The 24,451-nt window shown below is 40.8% G+C and overlaps 1 protein-coding gene across 6 annotated transcripts in view; it reads left to right on the top strand.

The window, feature by feature from the left end:
* The window catches only part of RHOBTB3 (Rho related BTB domain containing 3), a 143,663-nt gene extending 119,212 nt beyond the window's left edge, over nt 1-24,451 (top strand). For 4 of the 6 annotated variants that reach the window (XM_072606069.1, XM_072606068.1, XM_072606072.1 and 1 more), the window contains one exon: nt 7,924-10,756. In XM_072606069.1, coding sequence (XP_072462170.1) covers nt 7,924-8,039 — 116 coding nt within the window. In that variant the 3' untranslated portion in view covers nt 8,040-10,756. Of the gene's footprint in view, nt 1-7,923; nt 10,757-20,941 lie in introns of those variants that run through there. The other 2 variants (XM_072606071.1, XM_072606070.1) reach the window with 2 other exon arrangements.

The raw sequence follows: 24,451 nt of genomic DNA, 5'->3' as shown, positions 1-24,451 counted from the left end.
TTTAAGTCCTATAAGAAGATATCTTCATTTTTCTTTCAAACATTTTAAACCATTGAAAAGATAATTAAAGTGGAATTTGCATTTGACAAATGCTCCCCTGCCTCACTTTTTGTCAATATTGTGTTTTTCCTTCTTTTCACAGGGCTATCAGTACCTGCATGCCAAACTTTCTGTATTTGAATCATTTCAGTCATGTCCAACTCTTCAGGACCACATTTGGGGTTTTTCTTTGGGGGTTTTCCAGAGACACTGGAGTGGTTTACCATTTCCTTCTTTAGCTCATTTTATAGATAAGGAAACTGAGGCAGACAGGGTTAAGTGATTTGCCCAGGGTCATACAGCTGAAGCTAAATTTGAACTCACAGAGGGAAGTCTTCCTGACTCCAGGCCCAATCCTTTATCCTCTGAGCTACCTAGGTGCAAAATGCCAGAATAGAGTTCACATGTAAGAAAACAACCTGAAAGTCCTTCATGTTCAGTGAGTGACCCTGATTTCAAGACTATGAAACTGTTCATGTAGTGGTGGCTCCAACCTACCTCTCCCAGAATGAAACTGGCTATGCCATCCCTCCTTAAGAGCTCTAGGAGAAACTGGGAAAATAGGGGTGGCAAATGTTATCAGTTCAAACCCTCATTTCAGTGTGTTCCCTCTACTGTTACTAGACACTGATTAGCACACCAGTTTCATTTAACTAATTAACATCAATTAGCTTTAACAAAGAGATATTTATTTTGAAGATAAAGCAAGAACAGAAGTACAGATATTTTCTCCTCCCCCACAAAAAACCCTCTCTCTTATACCAGCTCTATTCTGGGGAGAGGAGAGTGAGGTCAGCCTTAACACCATTTCTATATATAGCATTCTCTACCCCTTCAGTCCTCCACCCCTACCCCTCATATACACACACATATGAGCTGTCTCTCTCTCTCTCTCTCTCTCTCTCTCTCTCTCTCTCTCTCTTTCTTTCTCTCTCTCTCTCCCTCTCCCTCTCCCTCTCTCTCTCTCTCTCCCTCTCCCTCTCCCTCTCTCTCTCCCTCTCCCTCTCCCTCTCCCTCTCCCTCTCCCTCTCCCTCTCCCTCTCCCTCTCCCTCTCCCTCTCCCTCTCCCTCTCCCTCTCCCTCTTCCTCTCCCTCTTCCTCTCTCTCCCTCTCTCTTCCTCTCTCTCTCTCTCTTCCTCTCTCTCTCTCTCTTCCTCTCCCTCCTTCTCTGTCCCTCCCTCCTTCTCCACAAGTTTACTTACAAATGTGGCATGGCCAGTGGGTAGAGGATCCTTTATCTCTATTTCTGTTGGCTCTGCCTCTCACACCTCACCACCAAGCTCCAAACAAATTGCAGCAGAGACTACAGCTCTACACTCTGGTGGCCACTCTTCCTGAGCTTGGAAAGCATACAAGGTCATCACCAATCTTTTTCACCCCAAACAAGAAAGAATAAATACAAAGAAGCAAAGATAGGGGCCCCTCATCATGGGCTACATGTTGCCTTTGGATTAGAAGGGCCTTTGCCCTTACAATCTCCCTGGAGACAGGCAAGAAAAAGGCCAACCAGGCTTTGGATAAGTAGGGCACCCCATTTCTAGCTACATAATCACCAGACTTTCTCATGTACTTCTTGTTTTTTTCCTTCTCTATGATCCTCATTATCCAATCTATTTGCTATGCTCATACACTGGGTGTCTTCTGTTTTTATTTGTTCCACATGTTGCCAAGTCACAGAATATTTGCTCTGGAGGCTGTGGAATATTCTTCTTGCCAACACACATGGTCAGTGCTTGTGATGAGAACAATAAAGCTTGACATGTAGATAATATTCAGTACTGATAACTCTGCCACAGAAAGAAAAGCCACTTCCACTTCATTCCTCCATTTATTATTGTTTAATCAGTTAGTCATGTATGACCCTTCATGACCCATTTGGAGTTTTCTTGGCGAAGATACCGGAGTGGTTTGCCATTTCCTTCTCCAGCTCATTTTACAGATGAGGAAACTGAGTCGAACAGGGTTAAATAACTTGCCCAGGGTCACACAGCTGTAAATGTCTGAGGCTGGATTTGAACTTAGGTCTTCCTGACTCAAGGCTTGGGGCTCTACCCACTGCGTCACATAGTTGCCCTAAAATCTTCCATTTACAGTGGTTCAAAATGTTCAGAAGAAAAAATAGATCCTTTTATATAGTACTTAAATTATTTATTAAAGGACTTAAGCTTAGTTTCTTCCTAGTGCTAGGCTAATGACGGTCATGGCGGTGGGCTGATCATCTCTCTATTTAGCCTTGTATATAATGAATTTCTCCTTCCTCCCTCAGCTTCTCTACTCTGAAAAACTATTTTCTTTTTTCCTTTCAAAGCAGCCTGGCAAAAAAAAAAAAACAACAAAAACCCAAAAACAAGAGGAAGGGGAAATGGCCACGGTCCAAACTCCCATGCCAACCTCAGCTTGTCTCAGCCTCCCCAATCAAAGATGCTAACTCATTTGCCAAGAAAGATCCAGGATAGAGTCTCTCTCTTTGCTCTATGAATTTTTATGTCGAATAAGTCATTGTCTTTTGTTCACCCTGAGCCCCAGCCAAGAATTGCCTTGGTGATTGTAAAACTGCTCACTAAGCAACGCTCTGAAACAATAGTGGCTGATTAGATAGATTAATATATTTGAATATATGTAATTGTATGAGTATGAATATGTTCCTAGTAAGAAGCATGACCCAATATGGTGAAAGAGGAGGTGCTGATGACCTGTATGCCTGCAGAGGACCCCCATCACTGTCCTTCCTGATAATACCGCTGTTTAGTGGTATTTGAACTCTCCCTGGAGTTCTCCACCAGGATCTGATTTAATGGTGGCCTTAGGATCCATGCACATACATATTAATATTCATGCCAATGACCCTGTCCTTTTAGGAAACTCAGTTGTCACAGCAAGGGAGGTGGCCTGCCCGTTTTCCAGTAACTACGTAAGCTATGGTTTGAACCCAGGTTTCCTGTTTTCCCTGTCACATGCTCTTTCCTTGTACTCCACATGCCTTACAAATGAGATCACCTTGGGGCCAGCCCAAGATACTTTTATGATTTCAGTCATCTTGGAGGGGACACAAAACTGATCTCCTTCTGGCTTAATTAAAGACATAGTTCTCGTAGATTTGTTATTTACTTAGACCAGTGGTGTCAAACTCAAATAGAAACATCCTTGTGGGCAGCATATTAGAAAACCACAAATTAACATTATCTGCGTTGTGTTGTATTTTTATTTATTTTGTTAATCATTTCTCAGTTTTAATCTGGTTTGGGCCAACAGGCTAGGAATTTGATACCATTGACTTAGACCATGTTTCTCACAGAAATAAGACATGTTATTGTGAATTAGTGAATTGAATAAATGAAAAAAAAACATTTATTGTATACTTACTGTGTGTCAAGCACTGCTCTAATTGCAAAGGATACAAATTGGAGGTGCAGGGGGTAAATTTTTCTAAGGGCAGAAGTTTCTCTAAGATGGCAGGGAGGTTGGCAAGAAAGAGATAGCCGGAGAGTAGGGAATCACTGAATCAGTGTGAAAAATAGGAGTAAGGAAAAATAAACAGATATATAATAGTGTCAGTTTCTTGGAGCATGTTAAAAAGATAGCTTTTAAAATTTTTTTTTGACATTTTCAGTAATCTCCAAAACAAATAAAAATAAAGTACATATCAATAAAATCCAGACCACCCAGATTCAAATTTGACCCTGGCACTTACTAGTTCTGTGATCAAGTGAATGTTGTATAACCTTTCAGATAAAGGTCATGGTACACAGCCTTGGCTTTGGAGCAAGGATCCAGGTTGAGATCCTAACTTGGTCATCTCTGTTAACTTAACCTTAGACAGATCTCTGATCCTCTGTTTTCCTATCTGTAAAATGAAGGGATTTGGTCTAGATGGCCTTTAGAATCTCTTTTACCTCTAAATTTGTGGCCTTCTGTTCTAAGACTGTGGATTATTGATGAACATTCTTGCCCTAGTGAAATCTGTGAGGTCCAAAATTGTCCAATCTGCAAGAAAAATCACTGAGGCAGAGATCCCAGCCAGTAACACTCTATTAAAGGGTCCCTGACCCCCTTTAATGAAGTAGATCTCAGATCTGCCTTATGATCAGAGATAACCTCCTTTCCCCAAGGCCTTACTTTTATGGGGTTTAATATCCAAAATATGCAAAAGAGGCATGGTAAAATACAGAATCTCATTGGTTGATAGACCATCATCATGCATCAATATGAATGGTCACAGGATGGGCAAGGCAGTGATCATCTCCTATTACTGAGTGGTCATGAGATGCTCCCCTGTTCATATTGGACAAAAAAGGATGATCCAGAGGTACAAAAATAAGTTGGAGGACTTTCCATATCACATTAGGGCATCCCACCCACACTGAGTTTGGTCATCAGCATTCCTGTAGTTAGGCAAATGAACTTTATAATTACTAGTTCACAGCTCTGGGGCCTAATATACAGAACTTACAATCACTATCCCTGTGAAATCATATCAGACTGATTAATACTGATTGGAATAAAATAGAAGTCTAATTAATCATCTGTCATACATCAAAGTCCTTAATATTGTCATCACTGTATTGCTATTGGTGCCCAAGCAGAAGAAAATTGTGGATTTGCCTTCTAGGCAAATAGCATGGTTTTTTAGCTTACATAGCTCTCTGATTTCTGTTGTAATCTAGATAAGGAAAAGGGGGCAAGTAGTATGTATCTAAAACTTGTAAGTATCTGCAGATTACCAAGTTATCTATTGAAAGTACAAGTAGGGGATAGATCTCAGGACTTGAAGTCAGGAAGTCCTAAGTTTGAGGGAACACTGCCTTGGAAACTTGATAGTTGTGTGACCTGAGAAAGTCACTTACACTCTCTCAGCCTCAGTTTCCCTATCTGTAAAATGGGGATTATAATAGCACTTCACAGAGTTGGGGGGCTAAAATGAGAAAACATGTGACGCTCCTTCCAAACCATAAAACAATTTATATATGATCATCGTAAATTTGGATGACATGTTGGTATAAAAATTAGCCCATTTTAGAAATTAGCAGTATATACTTCAATATTTGTTATGAATGAAACTTTAAGCCCCTAAATTATGCATACTTAATTCATAAATTGGAAATTCAACTTTGACCTTTCTAAAAGGAACCTTCTCGAGCTGAAGGAAGTACTCATTGCTGTAACAAAGAAGTGTGGACATAGAATTGCTTCATGTAATAGTGGTATAAAGAATGATTTCCAGCATAAATTTCTGAGTTTTGTATCTTAAAGCAGCAGTTGAATGACTGCTGAAGGACTACTGTCTATGGGAGGTTGACCTAAGGTGATGGCTAAGATCTCCTAACTCTGGAGAGGCTTTGTTTCATTCCTGTTGCTTCAGCATTTGTAATACAAAGTTGAGCTCCAGCCTTGGTGCACATGCCAATGACCTTGAGTTTGGTTCTGTTTTTTAATGTTAGTTTGTACCTCTTAGCCAGGTATGTACCTAGGGATTGAATAGACCCCCCCATTAAACTTAAGTCAGTATTAATTCTTACCTACTAGTCTTATGGAACTTGGACCTGGAACCTGAAGTCCTTTATCTTAGGTCCTTGTGATTGATAGACATCTCTGCATAGCTTTGCTTTTAGAAATGTCAGGCTTCGTGTTTTGTTGTGTTTTGCTTTTAATTCTCTAGGGCAAATTGAAAGCAGAAAAGGTTTGTCTTAGGTACCTTTCCACCTCCTCTCTCCAGGGGCCCTTGAGTCTACCTGAATTGCCCCTTCTTCTATCATCCACCTGCCCCCATTTTCATTTAATGTAGTCCCCTCGTCTTTGCCCTTGCAGAAAGAGCACAGGTTCTGGAGCCAGAGTTCACATTTTTTCTGCCTTGGGTGCTTTCTATCTGTGTGACCTTGGGCATATTACCAAATTTTCCTAGGCTTCCCTTTGATCAAGTCAAATAATAGTTAGAATTGGAATGGTGCTTTATGGTTTGCGAAGTGCTTTACAAATAATTCATTTGATTCAGAGAAACAGCCCAAGAGATAGGTGCTGTTGTTATTATACCCATTATTTACAGATGAGGAAACTTGGGCAAACAGAGGTTAAGTAGCTTACCCAAAATCCTCCAAGAAGTAACTGCCTGAGGTGGTGTGAACTCTGGTCTTCCTGTCTCCAGCTCTCTAGCCACTGGGCAGAGCCACCTAACTGCCTATAAATGGATCCAAGAAGGGCTTGGATTGGATGACCTCTGGATCCCAAAGGCTCTACAGCTTTGAGCCTGTGAAATTCATCTTTTAAAATTCTGATTAAGTAGAATTCTCAAATCCAGATAAAAGTTACCCACAGCTGAAGTGCAGTCCATTTACCCCCTCCCCTGCCTTTTGTTACTTCTCTATTCCTTTCTCAGATGTTTTTCGTACCTTTGTTCTACTAGTTCCTTTACTTCTTCCTTAGCACAGTGCTCAGCACATAGAAGGCACTTAATAAAGACTTGTTGACTTCCTTGTCCCCTACCATTTTATTTGCCTTTAGAATAAAGAGCTCTAGGCTAGAAATCGGGAGACCTAAATTCTAAATCCTAGCTCTGCCAAGTCCTATACAGGAAGTGGGTGTGGAGGGTGAGGGAATATCCCAGAAAGTTCCCTGTGAACTAACTCTGTAAGTGCAGCCTAGCCACTTGGGTCCCTTTTGGTCTATTTCCTGGGGCTTTGCAGAGGTGGTCCACATGGAGGGTGTCACTGCTGTTGGGTCTTGCTCAGATTGTGTTTGTGTACTCTCCCCTTCCTTCAGCTTACGTGCTGCTACTAAATAGGTTTCAACACATGAAAAATTTGGCAAACTTAAGTGGGGCCAAATGAAGACAGCCTTCTCTTACCTAGGTTTCCAGTTTTAGTAGGTTAGATAAGAGAAGGTAAAATCTTTTAACAACTCGCCCTGGATCTACATTTCCAATAGAAACCTGTTATTATTACACAGATTCAATTCTTGAGGGTAAAGCACTGTTCTTTGAAATACAGGAACCCCTCAGCAGTCCTTGGTGATTCCCTTGGACTCTATATGACCTTATTACACTGTCTTTATGCTGTGCATAAATGGCTTTTGTACTTTACCATTTGCCCTTTCGTGGCTTCCTTCCTCTTGCTTCTCTAGTCCCAGATGCTTTTGAGTGTCAAAAAGCCTTCACAGGTCGCTTTTCTGTAGTGAGAGGCTCATCAGCCATTTTCTCCCCCTTTTTTTTTTCCTAAGGGCTGGCTAGCAACATTAAATGTCACCAAAAGCCCACAAAAGAGCACAAAGAACCAAAGGCAAGATTAAGCTCCCCTACCAAGCACTGTTGTATTTCTTTCTTTTGAAATTTCTTGTTAGTGGTGCAGAGTTAGCCAGGAAACAATTTTCACTTGCCCAGTTTTTATTATCTCCAGGGTATTCTAGAATTTCTCCATTCCTCCTTCTTTATATCTGGAAAGTGTTTTCCAAGAAGGGCATTCTTTATGACTGGGGTATTTGTTACATAATATGTGTGTGTGTGTTAGAAGGCTTGACTTGCAATCAAAAGCTCTGGGTTTGAATCTTACCTGTACCACTTGCTGGCCAATCCATTTAATGTCTTAGAGCCTCATGATTGCCCCCGTTGTAAAATGGTGCAGTAATATTGACATGGCATAACTCATAGATTTGCTGTGTAGAAAAAAGCTTTATAAACTGAAAAATATTGCATGGCAGAGTTGCTCTTTATTGTAGCCTGTTAGCAGCATTAAATAAAAATTTCAATAGACTTAGAACTTGTACAAACTAAGGCAGACTTGAAGGAATAATATTTAAAACATGTTTGAAAGGAATTTTTGGAATCTTTGGTTGCATGTAGGTTTTTTTGTTAAAATATTTTATATCTAATACTGTTTCCTCCCCAAAAAATTTTAGCGGAAGAACGCAGTTTTGTTGAGATGCACAGATGGCCATCCAACTTATATTTGAAACAACTTGCAGAATACAGGAAGTATGTTCACTCCCGGAAATGTCGTTGCATAGTAATGTAACTCGAAGATTGTATTTCTGTTTGACTGTGAAGACTAGAAGATCTGTGGGTAGAAATTAATACCCATATGTTCAGCAGACAACCATATGGTACAGTGTGAGCTTGCTAGTTCTCTTGAGATAACTACTCCTGTAATCTTAAAAGGGATCCAAATACACTGTAGGCTAGAATAAGGTTTTATCTCAGCCTAGAAAGCTGCTGTGCAGCTACTTCTTTTAAAACGCTCTGTTGCTTCCATAATATTGTGAACTGGGTAAGAAATGTTTAATTTAGTTTTTGTAAAACCAATGGCCTAGTATTAGTAAACATGAATTCCATTATATCTAATGGTCATATTAAAGTAGGGGACGTTGAGAAAATCTTTGTGGCTCTCTCCATAGTGGTGAATTTCATGAACCTCTGCCACCTTCCAGATTTGGGGCTGCCCTAAGAGCTGCCCCAGGAGGGTACACGTATACTGAGATTTTGGAAGTAAAATGCCACTTATATTTACGTTTGTGTCAAGTGATCTCCTTGAAGTGATCTTCTGGGATTTTCTTCTCAGCTACCCAACTTTTCTCCAACCCCTTCACCATCTCTTTGGGCCTCTGGTGCTTCCAACTAGATTCCTGATGGAGCAGGGAATGTAGCACTGTCTTTTGCTCAAATATTCCCTTTGTCTGAAGAATCACTGCAGTGATACTAAAGGAAAGGAAGGGGGCATGCTGGAGGGAAGTTTGCATGATAGGAGAATTACTTGACTTTTGGTAAGGTGCCACCTTCCAGGGTCCTGCTCTGCCAGAGCAGTCCAGGCCTACCTTTGACAGGTAAGTATGAGAGTACAATGACCTGTCAAAGTTTTACTTCAAATTTTTTGTGTGTGCAAATGACAATATGTTATATGGCCACATGTGTGATATTGATCAGAACGATACTAGGAAGGTAAAGGGGTTAAAGACATTTACAGGCAAAGGTACTTCCTAATGTTTTCACTATAAACACTCAAGGGATTTTTAAAGATTGTAAATAATTTTCTAAGCTTGAGATATGACAGGGCCCTTATCTATGTGTAGATCAGCACTAGGGCTCTGGTGATTAGAATCCTTGTTTAAAAAAAACCTAGACAAGATTGTGGGGCTGACTTGAAATGACTCTGGAGAGTACTAGTAAGACTCTTTCACAAGACTATTCAGAAAAAAACAAATAGTTCCAAGAAAGGAATGCAAGTCACAGGAAAGTCTTAGGACCCACATCCACTGAAACTAGCAGTAGGAGGGAGGGAGGGAGAAGGGAGGAAGGGCTGTTTCACTTCTACATTAAATGTATCAATAGATGTGTTGGTAAAACTCACAAGTTTGAAAAGATCCCGATTGCTTTATATGGGTGGGCACATTTCTTTTCTATCTCCTACAATCTTTCTTTTAACTTTCTCCTCTATAAATCAAGAAGAGACCTTTGAACACTTGTCAAGGAAAATTTGAGTATAACATTTAGCAAAATGGCAAAAATCTATCCTTTGGATGCCTAGGATGTACAATTTCCCAGCAGATAGTTAGATAACCCAGTTAGATAACCAGCAAACTGGATCTCAGTTGGGTGGCTTGGGGAAATGATGGGGACTCCTTTTGGGGTCATTTTTTCATTGAAATTCCATGAGTTAATCCACCAATGATAAATTCTGTTTGGCAAGGATTAATTTAGAAATGTAGATTATAGATGTTTTTAGGCAAAAGCAACATTTCATTCTTCGTAAGCATTTCCTTCTCCCTCATAGAAATGTCTTCATTTTAAATTCTAAGTCAATGGCTTTAAACTGAAGACAATAAAAATTGTGTATGTTAGTTAATAGACAAAATAAAATTGTTCCTGGAAAATCTTATTATTTAAATTGAACAGAAATATCTATTTAATTTGTGTTTGGTCTTGAGCAGAAAGTTGGACTTGGAAGTGAATTATTGGTGTTGAGCATGGGTTTTATTATGAAAATGCTGTACCACTCCCTTGTTTGGCTATGATTCACAAATCTAACTGTGATATGCTCTGGAGCCCATCATATCAGTAACCAGTTCAGTTTTTAATTAGTTATAAGCTTCAAATCCCTTTGGACTGTTTCAGATGAAAATTTTGGAAGTTCTTAAAAAGTTGGGAATAAAGCACAAGAAAATGTATTTGAAAATGCCTGTAAAATATCTTGAAGGAAATGAGTGTTATTCAAAGTAAGTTCTAGCTTGTGTGTTTGTGTACATGTATGCATGTGTTTGTGTGTATGACAGAGTTATCTAGTTAAATAGGTGCTTTGAGCTAATCTCTGCTTCTTTTAGGATATATTTAACAACCATTTTAATTAGAGAATACTGTATACAGTAAGACCGAGGTCTTTTCTTTCTGGTCCAGGCCCATTCTGTTTAACTCTTTGTGCACTCCTAACTACATTGTGTTCATACAGTAAAGAGATTAAACTTGAAATACAGAATTTTTAGTGATAGCATCTGAATACATCAGCATAAGATACTTGATCCTAACCAGCAGGGTGATTTTGTATTCATATTGGAAGATGTTCAAAGAATGCAGTAACTTTACCTTCCAGGTCAGATTTAATATTTCAGTTGTAGCTGAATACATACACACTGAACTCATAGTATATTAGCTTAAAATGTTTTTTAAAAGAGTTATTTTTATTTCATTAAGGCATGCATTGAATTTCAACTTTTAACAATTTCACAAACAGGAGGGTATGTTTGTCTTTTAATATAGCCTGGATTGAATTTATATGTTTTTAGCTTCAGTATTTAACATTTTGTAACAAATAAACTTTTTTTAAAAAAAAATTAATTGGCTATACATACTCTGTTATTTTACCTTGGTGGTTTGGAAGCCGAGATGAACAGTGTGTTCATGCTTACTGACCTTTATGTTATTTTTAAATTTTTCAGTCAATGACAATGTGCTTTCTCTCCATCCCATCCTTCTTTTCCCAAGTTAGAAAAGAGAGGGAAAAAAAAACTTGTTATAAACATGTATATCAAGAAAAACAAATTCCCCCATTGATCATGTTAAAAAAAATGTCTTCGTCTGTATTTGGAGTCTTTCATCTCTCTGACAGGAGGTGGACAGCCCATTTTCTCATGAGACCACTGTTCATTTCATTGATCAGAGGTCTAAGTCTTTCAGAGTTGTTCTGACGTTTATTTTAGATACAAGTGGTAAACATGGGAACGCCTCTCATTGCTGCTTGTTTGCATCCTAGTTTAGCATTTTATTTAGTATTTTTGAGCAACTACTTAAAGAAGCCTATTCATTGAATGGGTGTATCCCACTCAAAGTGAGAATGCTGTAAGACCTTAGCCTGAAAGGACCAGGGTCTCCCAGTACATCCTGGGTCATCTCCAGTCATCCTGATGAATATCAGGCCACTGGATCCAGATGGCTCTGGAGGAGAAGGTCAGGTTGGTGACCTTGCACGGCCCTCCCTCACTCAAATCAAAGTCAACGGCAAGTCATGTCATCATCTTGATGCCATGGTCCTCTTCAAAAATGAAGGACAAACGCAACAACAATCGTAGTTTAGACCATCTCATCCTCTGTATAGCTCATATGATAGTCATTTATGCCAATGTCTCCTCACCTATTTGCATATATATTGGACCCATTTGACTTTCTGGTGATGACTTTCAGGCAACAGGTCTGAAGATTATTTAACTCCGTGTTAAACATTCTATTTCATCTTTAAAGTTCCTACTCTGTGCCTTGTTTGGTGAGGTGTTTAGTTGTGTGGAATTGAATTGAATTGGTCCAAAAAAGAGGGCTGGTTGGAAATACCTGGAAGTAATTCTTTAGTGTTTAAGTCAGTGCAAAACTAAATAAGTAGCATGAAGTGTACTTTTATATGTCAAATATGATAGTTCTTATAACTCAAAAACCCCTCATAGTAAAGTTTAGTTGTGTTGCCTGAACCATCTGTGTATGCTGAACAGCAGCAGACAAGGTGAATGATGGTGGTGGTATTAGCAATGTGGCTGTGAAGTTGTGATATTCCCTGTGAGTATCACAATAACTTTATCAAAGGTGGAGCTACACAGTTGTTGGGTTTTTTGTTTTTCTGTTTTTATTTTTGTTGTTTTAAAACCAGACACAAATACGAACTTCTTTCCAGAGTCAGGACTGAGGTAGGTTTGTTTTTGTTTTTTTTTTTAAAGAAAAGCACAGGATTTAGGGCTATAGAAGCATGGTCTTTATAGCTAGAAGAGTTAGAATGGAAGAAGTATAATACCAATTGGATAATGAAAGTTGTAAAGGAAAGCTCAGACTAAGTGCCCTTGGGAAAATTCCAAGAAGGAGAGAGGACTAACAGCTGAGTTAGGGGTGAGGGACTAGGACAGGCTTTGGAGGAGATTATGTTGTGCTTTGAAAAAAATGTATAAGGAAATGGAAATGAGCAAAGAGTGTTTTCTAGCCATGAGGAACAGTTTGCATTAAAGCACAGAAATGGGAGATGAGACATCAAGTTGGGAGACTAGCTAGCTGGTGGTACAATTTGGCCGGTACTTGGGATGTCTGGGAAAGCAGGTTCAAGTAACATTGTGGTGTGTATTCAGTGTCAAGTTAGAGAAGTCTGTATTTTAACCTAGAGGCAATAGAGAACCACCAAATATTTTGGAGTAGAAAAATGACATGGTTAGAGAAGCTACGTGGTGTAGTGGAGAGAGAGTGGACCTTGAAGTCAAGTAGATCTAAATTTGGACCCATTTCTGACACATACGGGCCACATGAATGGTAATCCACATAATAGCCCCATGCCCCAAGCTACTCTCAAAGATGCTAAGTTGCAGAACAGTTGCTGATCTACACTGGTAGAGAGAGGCTTTCTTACAGGGAATTCCCTATATCTACAAGATCATATTTCCAGGAACACCCTCCCCCCCCCCCCAAAAACCCACCCTGGCTATCATGACTGTACTTAGTTGTGGTGAGTTATTGGCTGTTGTGTGAGGGGGCAGGCAGGATATTGCAGTAGAAGCATGAGGAAAGTAAGGTTTAAGCTAAGACAGCAACCATCAGTAGAGGAGAAAGGTGAGGATGGAATTGATAGCATTTGGCAATCGATTGGACATAGAGAGACAAGGAAGAAGAGGAAGGGAAGATTCAAAGGTGACTTGAGAACCACTAATCAGGGAAACTGGAGTGACAATGGTGATCTCAACAGAAAGAGAGAAGTTTGGATGGAAGGGTGAGTCCACCTGGGAAGATGGTGAGCTGGGGTTTGGACATAATGAGTTAGAAGCATCAGTAGGGTCATGGATTTGTAGCTGGAAGGCACCTTAAAGAGCTTCCAAGTTATCTCCCTCATTTTACAGATGAGGATGTTGAGACCAGAAAACTTAAGGGACTTGTCTAAGATCACACTGGTCCCAAGTATTGTAGAAAGAATCAGAACCCAGATCATCTGACTCCAAATCCAGTTCTTTCCATTGTCCATCAGGTAATAGAAGGTACAGGAGTGTTATTCAGAAGAAAGAACAGGGGAGTGTATGTGTGGGTATGGGTTTGTGTATGTGTATATATATATGTGTGTGTGTGTACATATGTATATATGTGTGTATACCATGGATGGGGAACAAATCCTCAAGGTTACATGTGACCCTCTAGGTCTTCAAGTGTGGGTCTTTGAATATTGTGAAATTTTGATTCAGTCATGTGTCCTCAGGCTGCAGGTTCCCCATCCCTGGTGTATACCTTTGGGATTCATCTGCATTGAGGTGATCATTTAAACCATAAAGATTATAAGATCATGAAGAGAGAGAGGGTAATGAGAAAGGAAGAACCTAGAGAGGAAAGGGAGAATATAGCCTTGGGGAGAAAGGAGACTGAGAATTTGTGGTCAGAGAAATAGAAAGAAAACCAGTGTTGTCATGGAAACCACCAAAGGAGAGAATATACAGAAGGGACCTACTAGTCCAAAGTTGAACTGTTAAGATTGTTGAGAAATCTTGAGAAAGCAGAAATGTTGAGGATAAAGTCCTCAGACTTTGCAGTTGAGACAATCAGTACATTTTGAGAGAAGAGAGGTCAGAAGAGCAGATTAGAAGGGTTAAGGAGTGAAAAAGTGGTAAGGCAGTGGAGGAAACTAGAGTTTGTGGAAGGGAAGAGAAATATTGGATGGGGATGGCAGGGTCAAGTTCAGGATTTTTAAGGATGGGAGAAGCATGAACCTGTTTGTGGGAAGGGGATAACAGATATAAAGAGATATTTAAGTAGAAGGGAACTAGTATATAGGGAGATATTCAACATAAGAGAAAGAGTAATTGATAGGTCAAGTTCTTAGAGGAGATGGGAATTGATGGGCTTAAGGGTACAAGTAGCCTGGACAAAGAGAATCAGTGAATCAAACATTAAATACCTACCGTGTTCTAGGCACTCTGCAAAGTGCTAAGATAAAAAAAAAGAGGCAAAAAACAGGCTCTGCCCTCAAGGAGCTCACAATCTAATGGGGGAGACAATGAGCAAATATATACAAATAAGCCACATAAAAGATAAATAGGAAATAATAGAGGGAAGTTACTAGAATTAAGAAGGGTTGAGACAGGCTTCTCTGTAGAAGATGAGATTTTAGTTGGGACTTAAAGGAAGCCAGGGAAGTCAGCAGAGTTGAAGAACATTCCAGGCATTAGAGACAACTGGAGAAAATACTGAGAAACAAGGGATGAAGTAGCAAGGACGCTGGTGTCACCGGGTCATAAAGCACAAGGTAGAGAGTAAGGTGTAAGAACGCTAGAAAAGTAGGAAGGGACTAGGTTATGAAGGGCTTTGAATACCAAGCAGGGTTGTTTTTTTTTCTCATTTTTTCACTTTATCCTTAAGATGACAAGGGGCCACTGAGATTTATTGAGCAGGGAGGAGTCATGGTTGGAGCAGAGCTTTAGGAAAACCACTTTGGTGATTGACTGAAGGCTGAATTGGATTGGGCAGAGACATGAGGAGGGAAGGACCACTTTCAGGCTATAGCAATACTCCAGGCATGAGGTAGAAAGAGCCTATTATATTAGAGAACTTTCAGTGTCACAGGTGAGAATGGGGTATATCTGAGAGACGTTACAAAGGTGAAATTGTTAAGCCTTGGCAATGTGGTGTGTGAGATAGTGAATAGAGGGTGACTCCCTGCTAATGTGTCTGGAAGGTTGGGAAGGATTTCATTGCCTTCTACAGTAATAGTAAAGTGGGGGGAATGCTAAGGGAGCAAGATAATGAGTTCCTTTTTGGACATGTTTAAAGCTATCTATTGGACATCCAGTTTGAGATATCTGAAAGGCAGCTGGAGATGCAAGCTTGGAGGTTATCAGAGTGGCAGCTAGGTGGCTTAGTGGATAGTGTTGTACCTGGAGTCAGGAAGACCTGACTTCGAATCAGGCCTTAGACACTTACTAGCTGTGTGACCCTGGTCAAGTCACTTAACCTCCATTTACCTTAATCCACTGAAGAAGGAAGTGACAAACCAGTCCAGTATCTTTGCCAAGAAAATCTCACAAAGAGTATGATCCACAGGGTCATGAAGAATCAGACACAACTGAACAACTGAATGACTGAACAAGAGAGGTTGGGATGGGATAGGTAGATTTGAGAATTAGCATAGAGATAGTTATTAAATTTGTGGGAGCTAATGAGATCACCAATTGTAGTAGTATGTACAGAGAAGAGGTCCCAGGAGAAAACCCTGTGGGACCCCTACAAGTTGGCATGATCTGGAAGAAGATCCAGCAAAGGAGGCAGGGAAAGCATCGTCAGATAGGCAGAGGGAGAACCAGTTGAGAGTGGTGTCCCAAACAAGAGAGAGTGGACCACATACCTCATCCTCTGAGATGGGGGCAAAGGAAGAAAGTTGAGGAGTAAAGACGTTTTGAGATACAGAAAAGGAAAGAGGAGAAAACTCATAATACATGGGTTAACAAGAGAGGAGAAAATTCATAGTACATGGGAATTTTTTTTTTAATGTTCTACAATCACTACCATAAAATTAAGATTTTAACCCCCCCACAACTACCCCCCATTACCTCCCTCCCTCCCCAAGACGGCATACAGTTCTGTATAGGTTCTACATATACTTTCCTATTGAATACATTTTCACTATAGTCATGCTATGTAGACGAACTAAAATAAATGGAGGAAATCATATACCAAATCAAAACATAATACACAAACATCCCCACACACAAACATGATCTGCTACATTCTGCGAATAAATGGAATTTTTTTTTTAGTGTAAGAAAGGAGACAAGATCTGCTAAGAGAGGTGGTTTGGGGTTCTTAAAGATCTAGGAGAAGGTTTAGGAATTTAGTTTACTGTTTTGTATTTGCTGGAAGAAGCATGTTTTTTTGTTTAGTGTTCTTGTTTTTAACATTATAAGCCTATGTTTGTGACCAGTAGCCTCAAATGAACTTGGCAGCTTCTTCTTTGTTCCAGGATCTAATGAAAAGTGGCCCTTCTGAGTAAAACCAGCACCTCTTCTGGTTTTTTTGATTCCACACCTTTCTTCTTCCTTTCTTTGATGGCTCTACCATCATCCCATATCTGCTAGACCGTTCTGTTGTGCCTTCTGTAATGCTTGGTGCATAGTTAACCAACTTCCTTTCATCTTAAACCTTATCTTTTCTCACTCCTACATCTGACACTCACTGAGACCTGGTCCCCTCCTGACACTGTTTCCTGTCAATCCTTCCTGTCTATACTTTCTTTCTCATCCTCTTACTCACTACTCTTTGCTCCCTACTTCTTCCAGAATCTCCCTGTATCACCATCACTCAGTAACCTCTCCCAAGCCACACTGAGGGCTCAGAGTAACACAGCTTTAGGATCCAGGAATTCCTGACCAGATTCTTCTGCCCCAGGTACACACACACCTTCAGGCTCTAGGCTTCTTTGAATTGCCCCCTTTGTTGGAACTGTGAGGCTACTGTATCCACTGCACTTTTCTGGCTGGATCCCTTTCCTAGTGCTTGCAGGCTTCTGCCTCTTCCCCCTAACCCATTCCCCTCACTTGGGCTGGCTAAATACTTCCTGTATTTTCTCCTTAACTTTCTTAATCATTTTTTAATGTAGTGCCCTTTTTAACCTTTGCTGGAATAGCTGCAAGAGAACTGGACACTTCTGCTCCCTCTGCCATCTTGAGGAACTTTCTCTCCTTCTGTTGTCAGTGAATTCACCCCAACCCCTGCTCTCATCCTAGGGAACCTCAACTTACATGTTGATGTTCCTTCAAGTATTCTAACTTCCCAGTTCTTCAGTCCACTCAGTTCCCTTGATCTACTCCTCCACTTTAGCTCAACCATACACAGAGATGCCCATGCCCTTTACCTTGCTACCACCCACAAGTATTTCTTGTTTATGAATGTCAGAATTCCATTATCTGATTGTAATTTCGTATTATTTCATCTTTCCTTATGCTTTTTGACCCATCATCCTTTTCTTTGTTCTCCCCAGATACCAGTTTCTTTAACCTTCAGTCCTTTACCAGGTCATTACTGCTATCTGGCTATATTCCCCTCCTTTCCCAAGCTCAATTCCTTGGCAAACCTGTCCCGAAACCATGCTGATTGTATCCACGATGAGTTTATGTTATCTGATCTCAATTGGAACCTCATAACTGCAGGGTAATCCTTCTTCTCTCTCATTGATTCTCTATTCCATTCGCCCCACTGACTGTTCAAAACCTTTTCTCTCTCCTCAGGCCTCCCACAGCACCCCCTAAAATCCATGCCCTCAGTGAAGAGCTCCCTCTTCTCTCCATGTTTATTTCATATCCGTTTGACATCATCCTGGAATGTCCACTTAGCACATACTTGTTGAATTTCCTTGGATTGTTGACTTGAAATACAGGTCAAGTACCCTAAATTGAACATTAAGTTTTAGGAAGTGTGCCAGATGTTTGTCTACTAGGAGTCTCTTCATCTCTAGGACAAAATATTCTAAGCATGAAATAAATAATTGATGACCTCTGAGGATAGTATATACTAGCCTGTTTCCCATGTTCATATCTAAGAAAAACAGCAGGCTGTCAACACACCGTTAAGGTAAATGAACAAGGAGTTCACAATTCAGAGCTTGGTCAAGGTTGGCCAATCACACTCTGGTGGCCTGATTGATTTCTTTGTTTATACTTTCAAAACTGCTACTGACCCCTGTCACAGCAGAAAACAGGTAAGAAGCTGTGTGTCCGGACTATCTTCTGATGGCACAATTACGGCAACTTGTAAATGAACTGTAAGTTAAGGCCATCACCGAAAACTCACCAGGCCCAGACTTTCATCTGCTGTGCTTTACCCTGTGGTAAGAACAGAAAAAGGTACCATGCTGTTGGGATGAATGGGGTACTTAGGAAAGCCTAGCACCTCTGGCGGGAGGACCTGCTGATCCCATTTCAGGACTGCTCATCCACCTTTGGTGTCCATCTGTCATCCAGCTCTCCCTGTGGCTCTGAGAAACTGTAGTATGCCCAGTGGCCATATCCCAGTAAACCATCAGATGACTAAACTAGGTCGAGGGTAACTGATGGGCTTCAAACCCTTTATGAGTTAGGGGAGTGTCTACCCCAAGCATGTGAAGACTTCCCCCAATGGAATGAGTAGATGAAGTAGGTGTTGTGGAGTACTTGTGGTTTGTCCTTTGTTTCTTGAAGAGGACCATGACATCAGGAAGATGATGCCATGACTTACAAGTGATTTAAGGAAGGGAGAGCTGTGTAAAGTCACCAGCTTCATATTCTCCCCTGGAGCCATCTGGGTCCAGTGGTCAGATATAGATCAGGACAACTAGAGATGGTCCAGAATGCCATGGGGGACCTTGGTCTTTTCAAGCTAAGATTTCTAACAAGTCTCAGTTTGAGTGCTTAGAGCTTGGTGGGACATAGAAGACACCAAAGTCTTCCACTGCAACCCAGACCATCACCAGTCATCTTGACTTTTGTCTTGTCACTGGACTTTGATGACTGGAAGAGAGAGAGTGAGGCTGATGACTTTGTGCAGCTCTGCCTCACTTAAATCCGGTCACCCACAAGTCAAGACATTACCCCATGATGTCATTGGTCCCCTTTGAAAGCAAAGGACAAACAACACCACCGCCATGCTGCTGAGATGCATGGAAGGGTCAGACTGGTTAGAAGAAAGGGAAGTTCTATGCAAAATGTGGAAATTAAGGATAGTTTAAACAGATGACTGCAGGCTACAAAAGACCTCACCACTGGTGGCCAAAATGGAGAAAGAAGAGTGGGAGACTAGGGGAAATAAAGAGACTGGTCTGAAGATGGGAAGCAATAAGTCTTGAGACAAAATGATAGGGGTGAAGAATAAATATTAAATGCCTGCTATGTACCAGCACCTGTGCTTAAATGCTTTTTGCAAATATTATCTCACTTGATCCTCACAACATCCTTGGGAGGGAGGTGCTCTTATTATCCTCATTTTACACTTGAGGAAATGGAGGCTAATAAAGGTTAAGCGATTTGCCCAGGATCACACAGCTAGCCTATTTCAGAAGTTGTTGGCCCCAAGGCTACTATGGCTTCCAGTATAGCATTATGTCTCTCAAGAGAAAAGTGATGATAAGATCAAATACAGCTGCTCTTTGGAGAGAAAAAGAAATTGAGAGGTAGAATAAGCTACTGAGTATACTATGGGCTCATTAAGGCTCAAAGTACAGGAGTGAGCCAGGGAGTCACCCCACATGTTAGCAAGAGTGATTAGATTTGGGGCATGGAATGCAACAATGTGAAGGCAAGGAAGGCGATATTCTGAGTCAAGAAATTGCCATCCAGAACAGCGCAATGTCTTACTCAGACAGGAAGTTTGGTGAGGTGAGTTACAAACACGGGTTATATACATGCAGAAGTGGGGGAGGGAAGGTGGCTAGGACGTTAGATGGAACAGCTGTTCACAAGTGATTTATTGCAGGGTGTTAGTACTTTCTTAGAAAACCACAGGATTGGCGTAAGCCACTTCTAGCCAACAGAGGCAGGTCGCTGACCATACCACAAACTGGGGTCACTTGTAGGGCCATCTGAATAGCCAAACTGTAGGAAGGAAGGGGTTTCAGAAGTGTCCTTGGAGCTATCTCTGTCCAGGAACAGGGGTGGTGAAAAATGGCTATCCATAGCAGAGATTCCCAGTTTACCTTGGGAGTAAAGGATGATTAGAAATTGGTGGTCAGAACAGGGTAGGGGTCCCAGAGTTTCCCAGGGAGTGACGCTATGGACAGTTTAGCATTGGCCAATGTAGTGATACTCTGATTTATTCTAAGGGTAACCTTGAGGGAATGTATATATGGGGGGAAGGGGAAGAGGTCATTCTCTGATGCTATTGGCTTGAACCCCCATTCTGGTATGTTCCTCCTAATGTTAGTCCATAAGTGATTAGTGTCCCACTTCCATTTAGCCAATTACCATCAATTAGCTTTTACTGAGAAGATATAGCAGGAAGTATAAATATTTCCCCCACCTCCCAATACTTGGAAGCATACTCTCTACTATACCACCTCAGTCCCAGAGGAGAGTAGACTAAGATTTAATGTGGTTTCTAAATAGTACTGACCTCACCAGCTTCACTTCCAAAAACAGCATGGCCAATGGATGGCTGAGTTTGAATCTCTTCTATTGCTGGGCTGGATGCTCAGGACATCATCACCTTCTGGCTTCTAACGAGTCCTAGCTGGAGCTCCAGATTCTAGAATTTTGATGGCTCCATCTCTCTTGACCATTTGACATTACAAGGTCATAGTCACCTCCAATCTCCTTCACCTAAAAGCAGGAAAGAATAGATATGACAGAGCAGTGACTGCACCATGCACTCAACCGACCACATTGCAGTGGTCCTGTTGGGAAGCTAACGGACTGAGACTTCTCTCCCCACTGAGGTCTTTCAGACTTTTTTGCCTTTTCACAGGAACACATACAGAAGACCATCCTCACTTTGACTGGTAAGTGTCATCTGAGTAAACCCAGTTCTGGTTACACAGCCCATCTGTCTCTTCATCACCTCATGGCCAGAAGGGAATCAGAATATGTGCGCTGTAAATTGAGTTATGGAGCACATCAACTCCGTGTCATCACACCTTTCTAGAAGTAAGCATCCTCATCTCCTCCATATGAGCTTGCCTAACGTGCTTATAAGGACTGGGCTCATTGACCAGTCCCTTATCTGCCTGAATCAAGTCTGTCATGTTTCTGCTTTGGCAGCAGCAGGCTCACCTTCATTGCTGGTCAGTTGCAGTTCACTTGGAAATTAAAGAGATTTCATTGCTTCTCCTAACAAGGAAAATACTTTGAGTAACACGGTCACTATTGGTTTTCACCGTAAGATTTCTTGGTTTGGCTATTTCTTCATGCAGTTCAATGCTGTGCAATCTAATAAGCACTTCTTAAATGCTTGTGATATTCAAGGAACTGTCCTAGATGCCGAGGTACAAAGGCAAAACTGAGAGAGGAAGGAAGAGAGAAAGATTGATCTGAGGAGGAGAAAACAAATACAAAGGAGATACTGATGGGGGTGAGATCTGAACCCCTAAAAGAAAATACCATTTCTTTGAAAGCAACCCAGTGCCTGAAATTTCCTATACATTTCAGTAGCCCAGATCACTAGTCTTCTGCCCAAGGCATCTGGCCCACGCCAGCCCACCTTGATTACTTAATTAGCTTACTTGACACTCCTTAATCTCATCTAGACCCCTTTCCCTATTACCTCTTGCCCACCCCAGGCTACTTGCCACTCGTAGATCCCATCCAGATTTTCCCACAGTCTTCTGTATAAAAGTATCCATTTTATCCTCATCAAATGTGCAGATTTCTTAAGAATCTGGTCCCCTAGTATTGGCATCACAACTAGTACAGACCCACGAGGAGTCTGGCCTGCTTCTATTGGTGTTACAATAGACTCACTGACGAGGTTGAGGGGTGCTCGTGGACCCCAAAATACCGACAGTCTGGATTGTGCTCGAATGAATTCGACTCAAGCCTTCTTAAAGTCAAAGAAAACAAAATTTATTAAAGATTCGCCAAATTGGGTTGCCTCTTAAGGAACCTAAGCATTTGTAACACTCGTATTCACAAGCGGGCCAGATAGAATCCCAGCTAGACAGAGTCTGAGCTGGATTGAATCTGAGTGCCTTCATGGAGACAAGATGGAACTTAAATACAGGAAAGAGTATAGGAGGGATCTGGGGGTGGTGGTCTGGTAGTCCAGGGTGATGGGAGGAGGGATTTAGGAAGGGTCTTGAGGAGAAGTCCAAGGAGGGAATCCAAGGAGGGTCAAAGGCTGGAAACAGCTGGAGGCTATCAGGAGATATCAAACTATGGAGGGTTCGGGTGGGAAGCAGGTGGGGCAATCCAGAGATCTTGATAGGGGCTGTATGAGAATGGATACAGATCTTGATGGGAGTGGTCGGCAGCCTGGGGAATAGGGTTTTGATGGGATCAAAGGTGGGGGGGTGCAACAGACACCTGAGTAGAATGATAATGAAAAGCCCTTAGGCTTCCTGAGACTGCCAGAACAAAAGGGAAAATTAGATTTGAGTAAGAAAGACCAGATTAAGTGGGAAGATTCAAGGGGAGCTCAAGGAGGCTCCCAGAGTCTGAACCTCATCATCACTACTTGGACTGAAAGAAGGCTTGAGTGGTCAAATTCTTTTGAGACAGACCTCAGCCCTGTACAGTTGCATTTCAGGATTCCTAGCACTCACAGACCACAACAATACCGCAGGAGATGGTATGGGAGATGTCTTGGAGAAAGCTGAGGCAGAGGTAAGGTCCATTCCAGGCAAAGGGGGAAACCTGTGCAAAGGTATATGGCAAGAGATGGAGCTGAAGTTTCAAGTCAGGGGGAGCAGCAAGTATTTTCTTAACTGGAATATGATTGACTCTCTGTCTCCTGTGAATATTTCTTTGCCTTCAAATTTGATTGATTTATTATTCATCCCCAACCCAGCAACTTATTAAACACATATTCAATGCCAGGTTCCTTTCTAAGTGCTAGAGAAAAAAACCAGATGAATGCACTGGTTCCTGCCTTCAGGGAGCTCACAGACTAGTACAAGGAATCAACATGTAAACGCACAAGTATTTGACATTTATCTTCTGCCTAGACCAGAAGTTCTCAAAGTTTTCACTTTGAAAATGTTACACTATTGCAAGGAAAATAATTCATTTGGGCTTTCATCCTGATTAAAGAGGCAAAACTCAGGACAAAGATAATGAAAAGGAGTTTATTTTAAACACATCAAGGTAGCATCTAGTTAGTGAGCTGACCACTGAATGTCAGCAATGGCTTCAAAGTAGGACTAGTTTTTAAAGGTGACTAAGACAATTCGGATAGGTCAAAGTCAGCCCTAGCACCCCGGTGCCTTCCCAAGGTTAGCAAGAATGTGACCATTTGAAGATAGGGGTACAAGAAGGGGGGGAAAAGTGACTTGGCTACTTGATAAGTATCAGGATGATGCCTCCCCCAGTACCAACTGAAAAGTAGGACTTGGTATAATGAGTCACTGAATCAACAATTATTACTCTTAAAAATGATTAAGAACTTTTGTTTATATATCAATAAATATTTACCTACGTGAGAAATTATAATGGATAAAAATCTCAAAATGTTTATTAATCCATTTAAGATAAAAAATGTATTGCATGTTAATACAAATAACATTTTTGTAAAAAGTAACCATTTTCTAAAATAAGTGAGAAGTATGGAATTATTTTACATATTTTGCAAATCTCTTTAATTTCTGGCTTAATAGAAAATAACTGGAGTCTCATTACCTGTTTTTTTTTCAGTCTGTTCCAATATATTGTTTCATTAAAGTAAATGTAGAAAATCTGTCAGCACACAGATGCAGTTGGGAAAGGGAAGACTTTTTAAAAATTTAACTAATTTATTTGTTTTCAGTTTTCAGCAATCACTTAATTTAAAATTTTCTCTCTTCCCTCTCCCTCCCCTCTCCCTCCCCAAGATGGCATGCAATCTTATACGATTTCTACATTTACATTCTTATTAAACACATTTTCACGTTAGTCATGTTGCATAGAAGAATTAAAAAGAATGAGAGAAACCATGAGAAAACTCAAACCAAACCAAAACATAACACAAGAAAAAATAGTCTGCTTCGTTCTGCATTCCAATTCCATGGTTCTTTCTCTGGATGTGGATGGCATTTTGCCTCAAGTCCTTTGGGAATGTTTTAGTTCGTTGAATTGCTGTGAAAGGCTAAGTCTATCAGAAACAGTCCTCGCACACTGTGGCTGTTATTGTGTATGTTCTCCTGGTTCTGCTCATTTCACTCAGCATTCAAGGAAGAGTATTTTAATAAGTGTTGACCTGAAAACTTGGTTAGAGAAAAGGCAACATGGCTAAATGCATACATTTTATGATTTAATTAATTAATTGATCAATTCCCTATAAAGAAAA

The sequence above is a fragment of the Notamacropus eugenii genome, chromosome 4 (assembly GCF_028372415.1).
Source record: "Notamacropus eugenii isolate mMacEug1 chromosome 4, mMacEug1.pri_v2, whole genome shotgun sequence".
NCBI lineage: Eukaryota > Metazoa > Chordata > Mammalia > Diprotodontia > Macropodidae > Notamacropus > Notamacropus eugenii.
The sequence above is the reverse complement of the archived record's forward strand: the minus strand, read 5'-3'. Positions and strand labels throughout refer to the sequence as shown.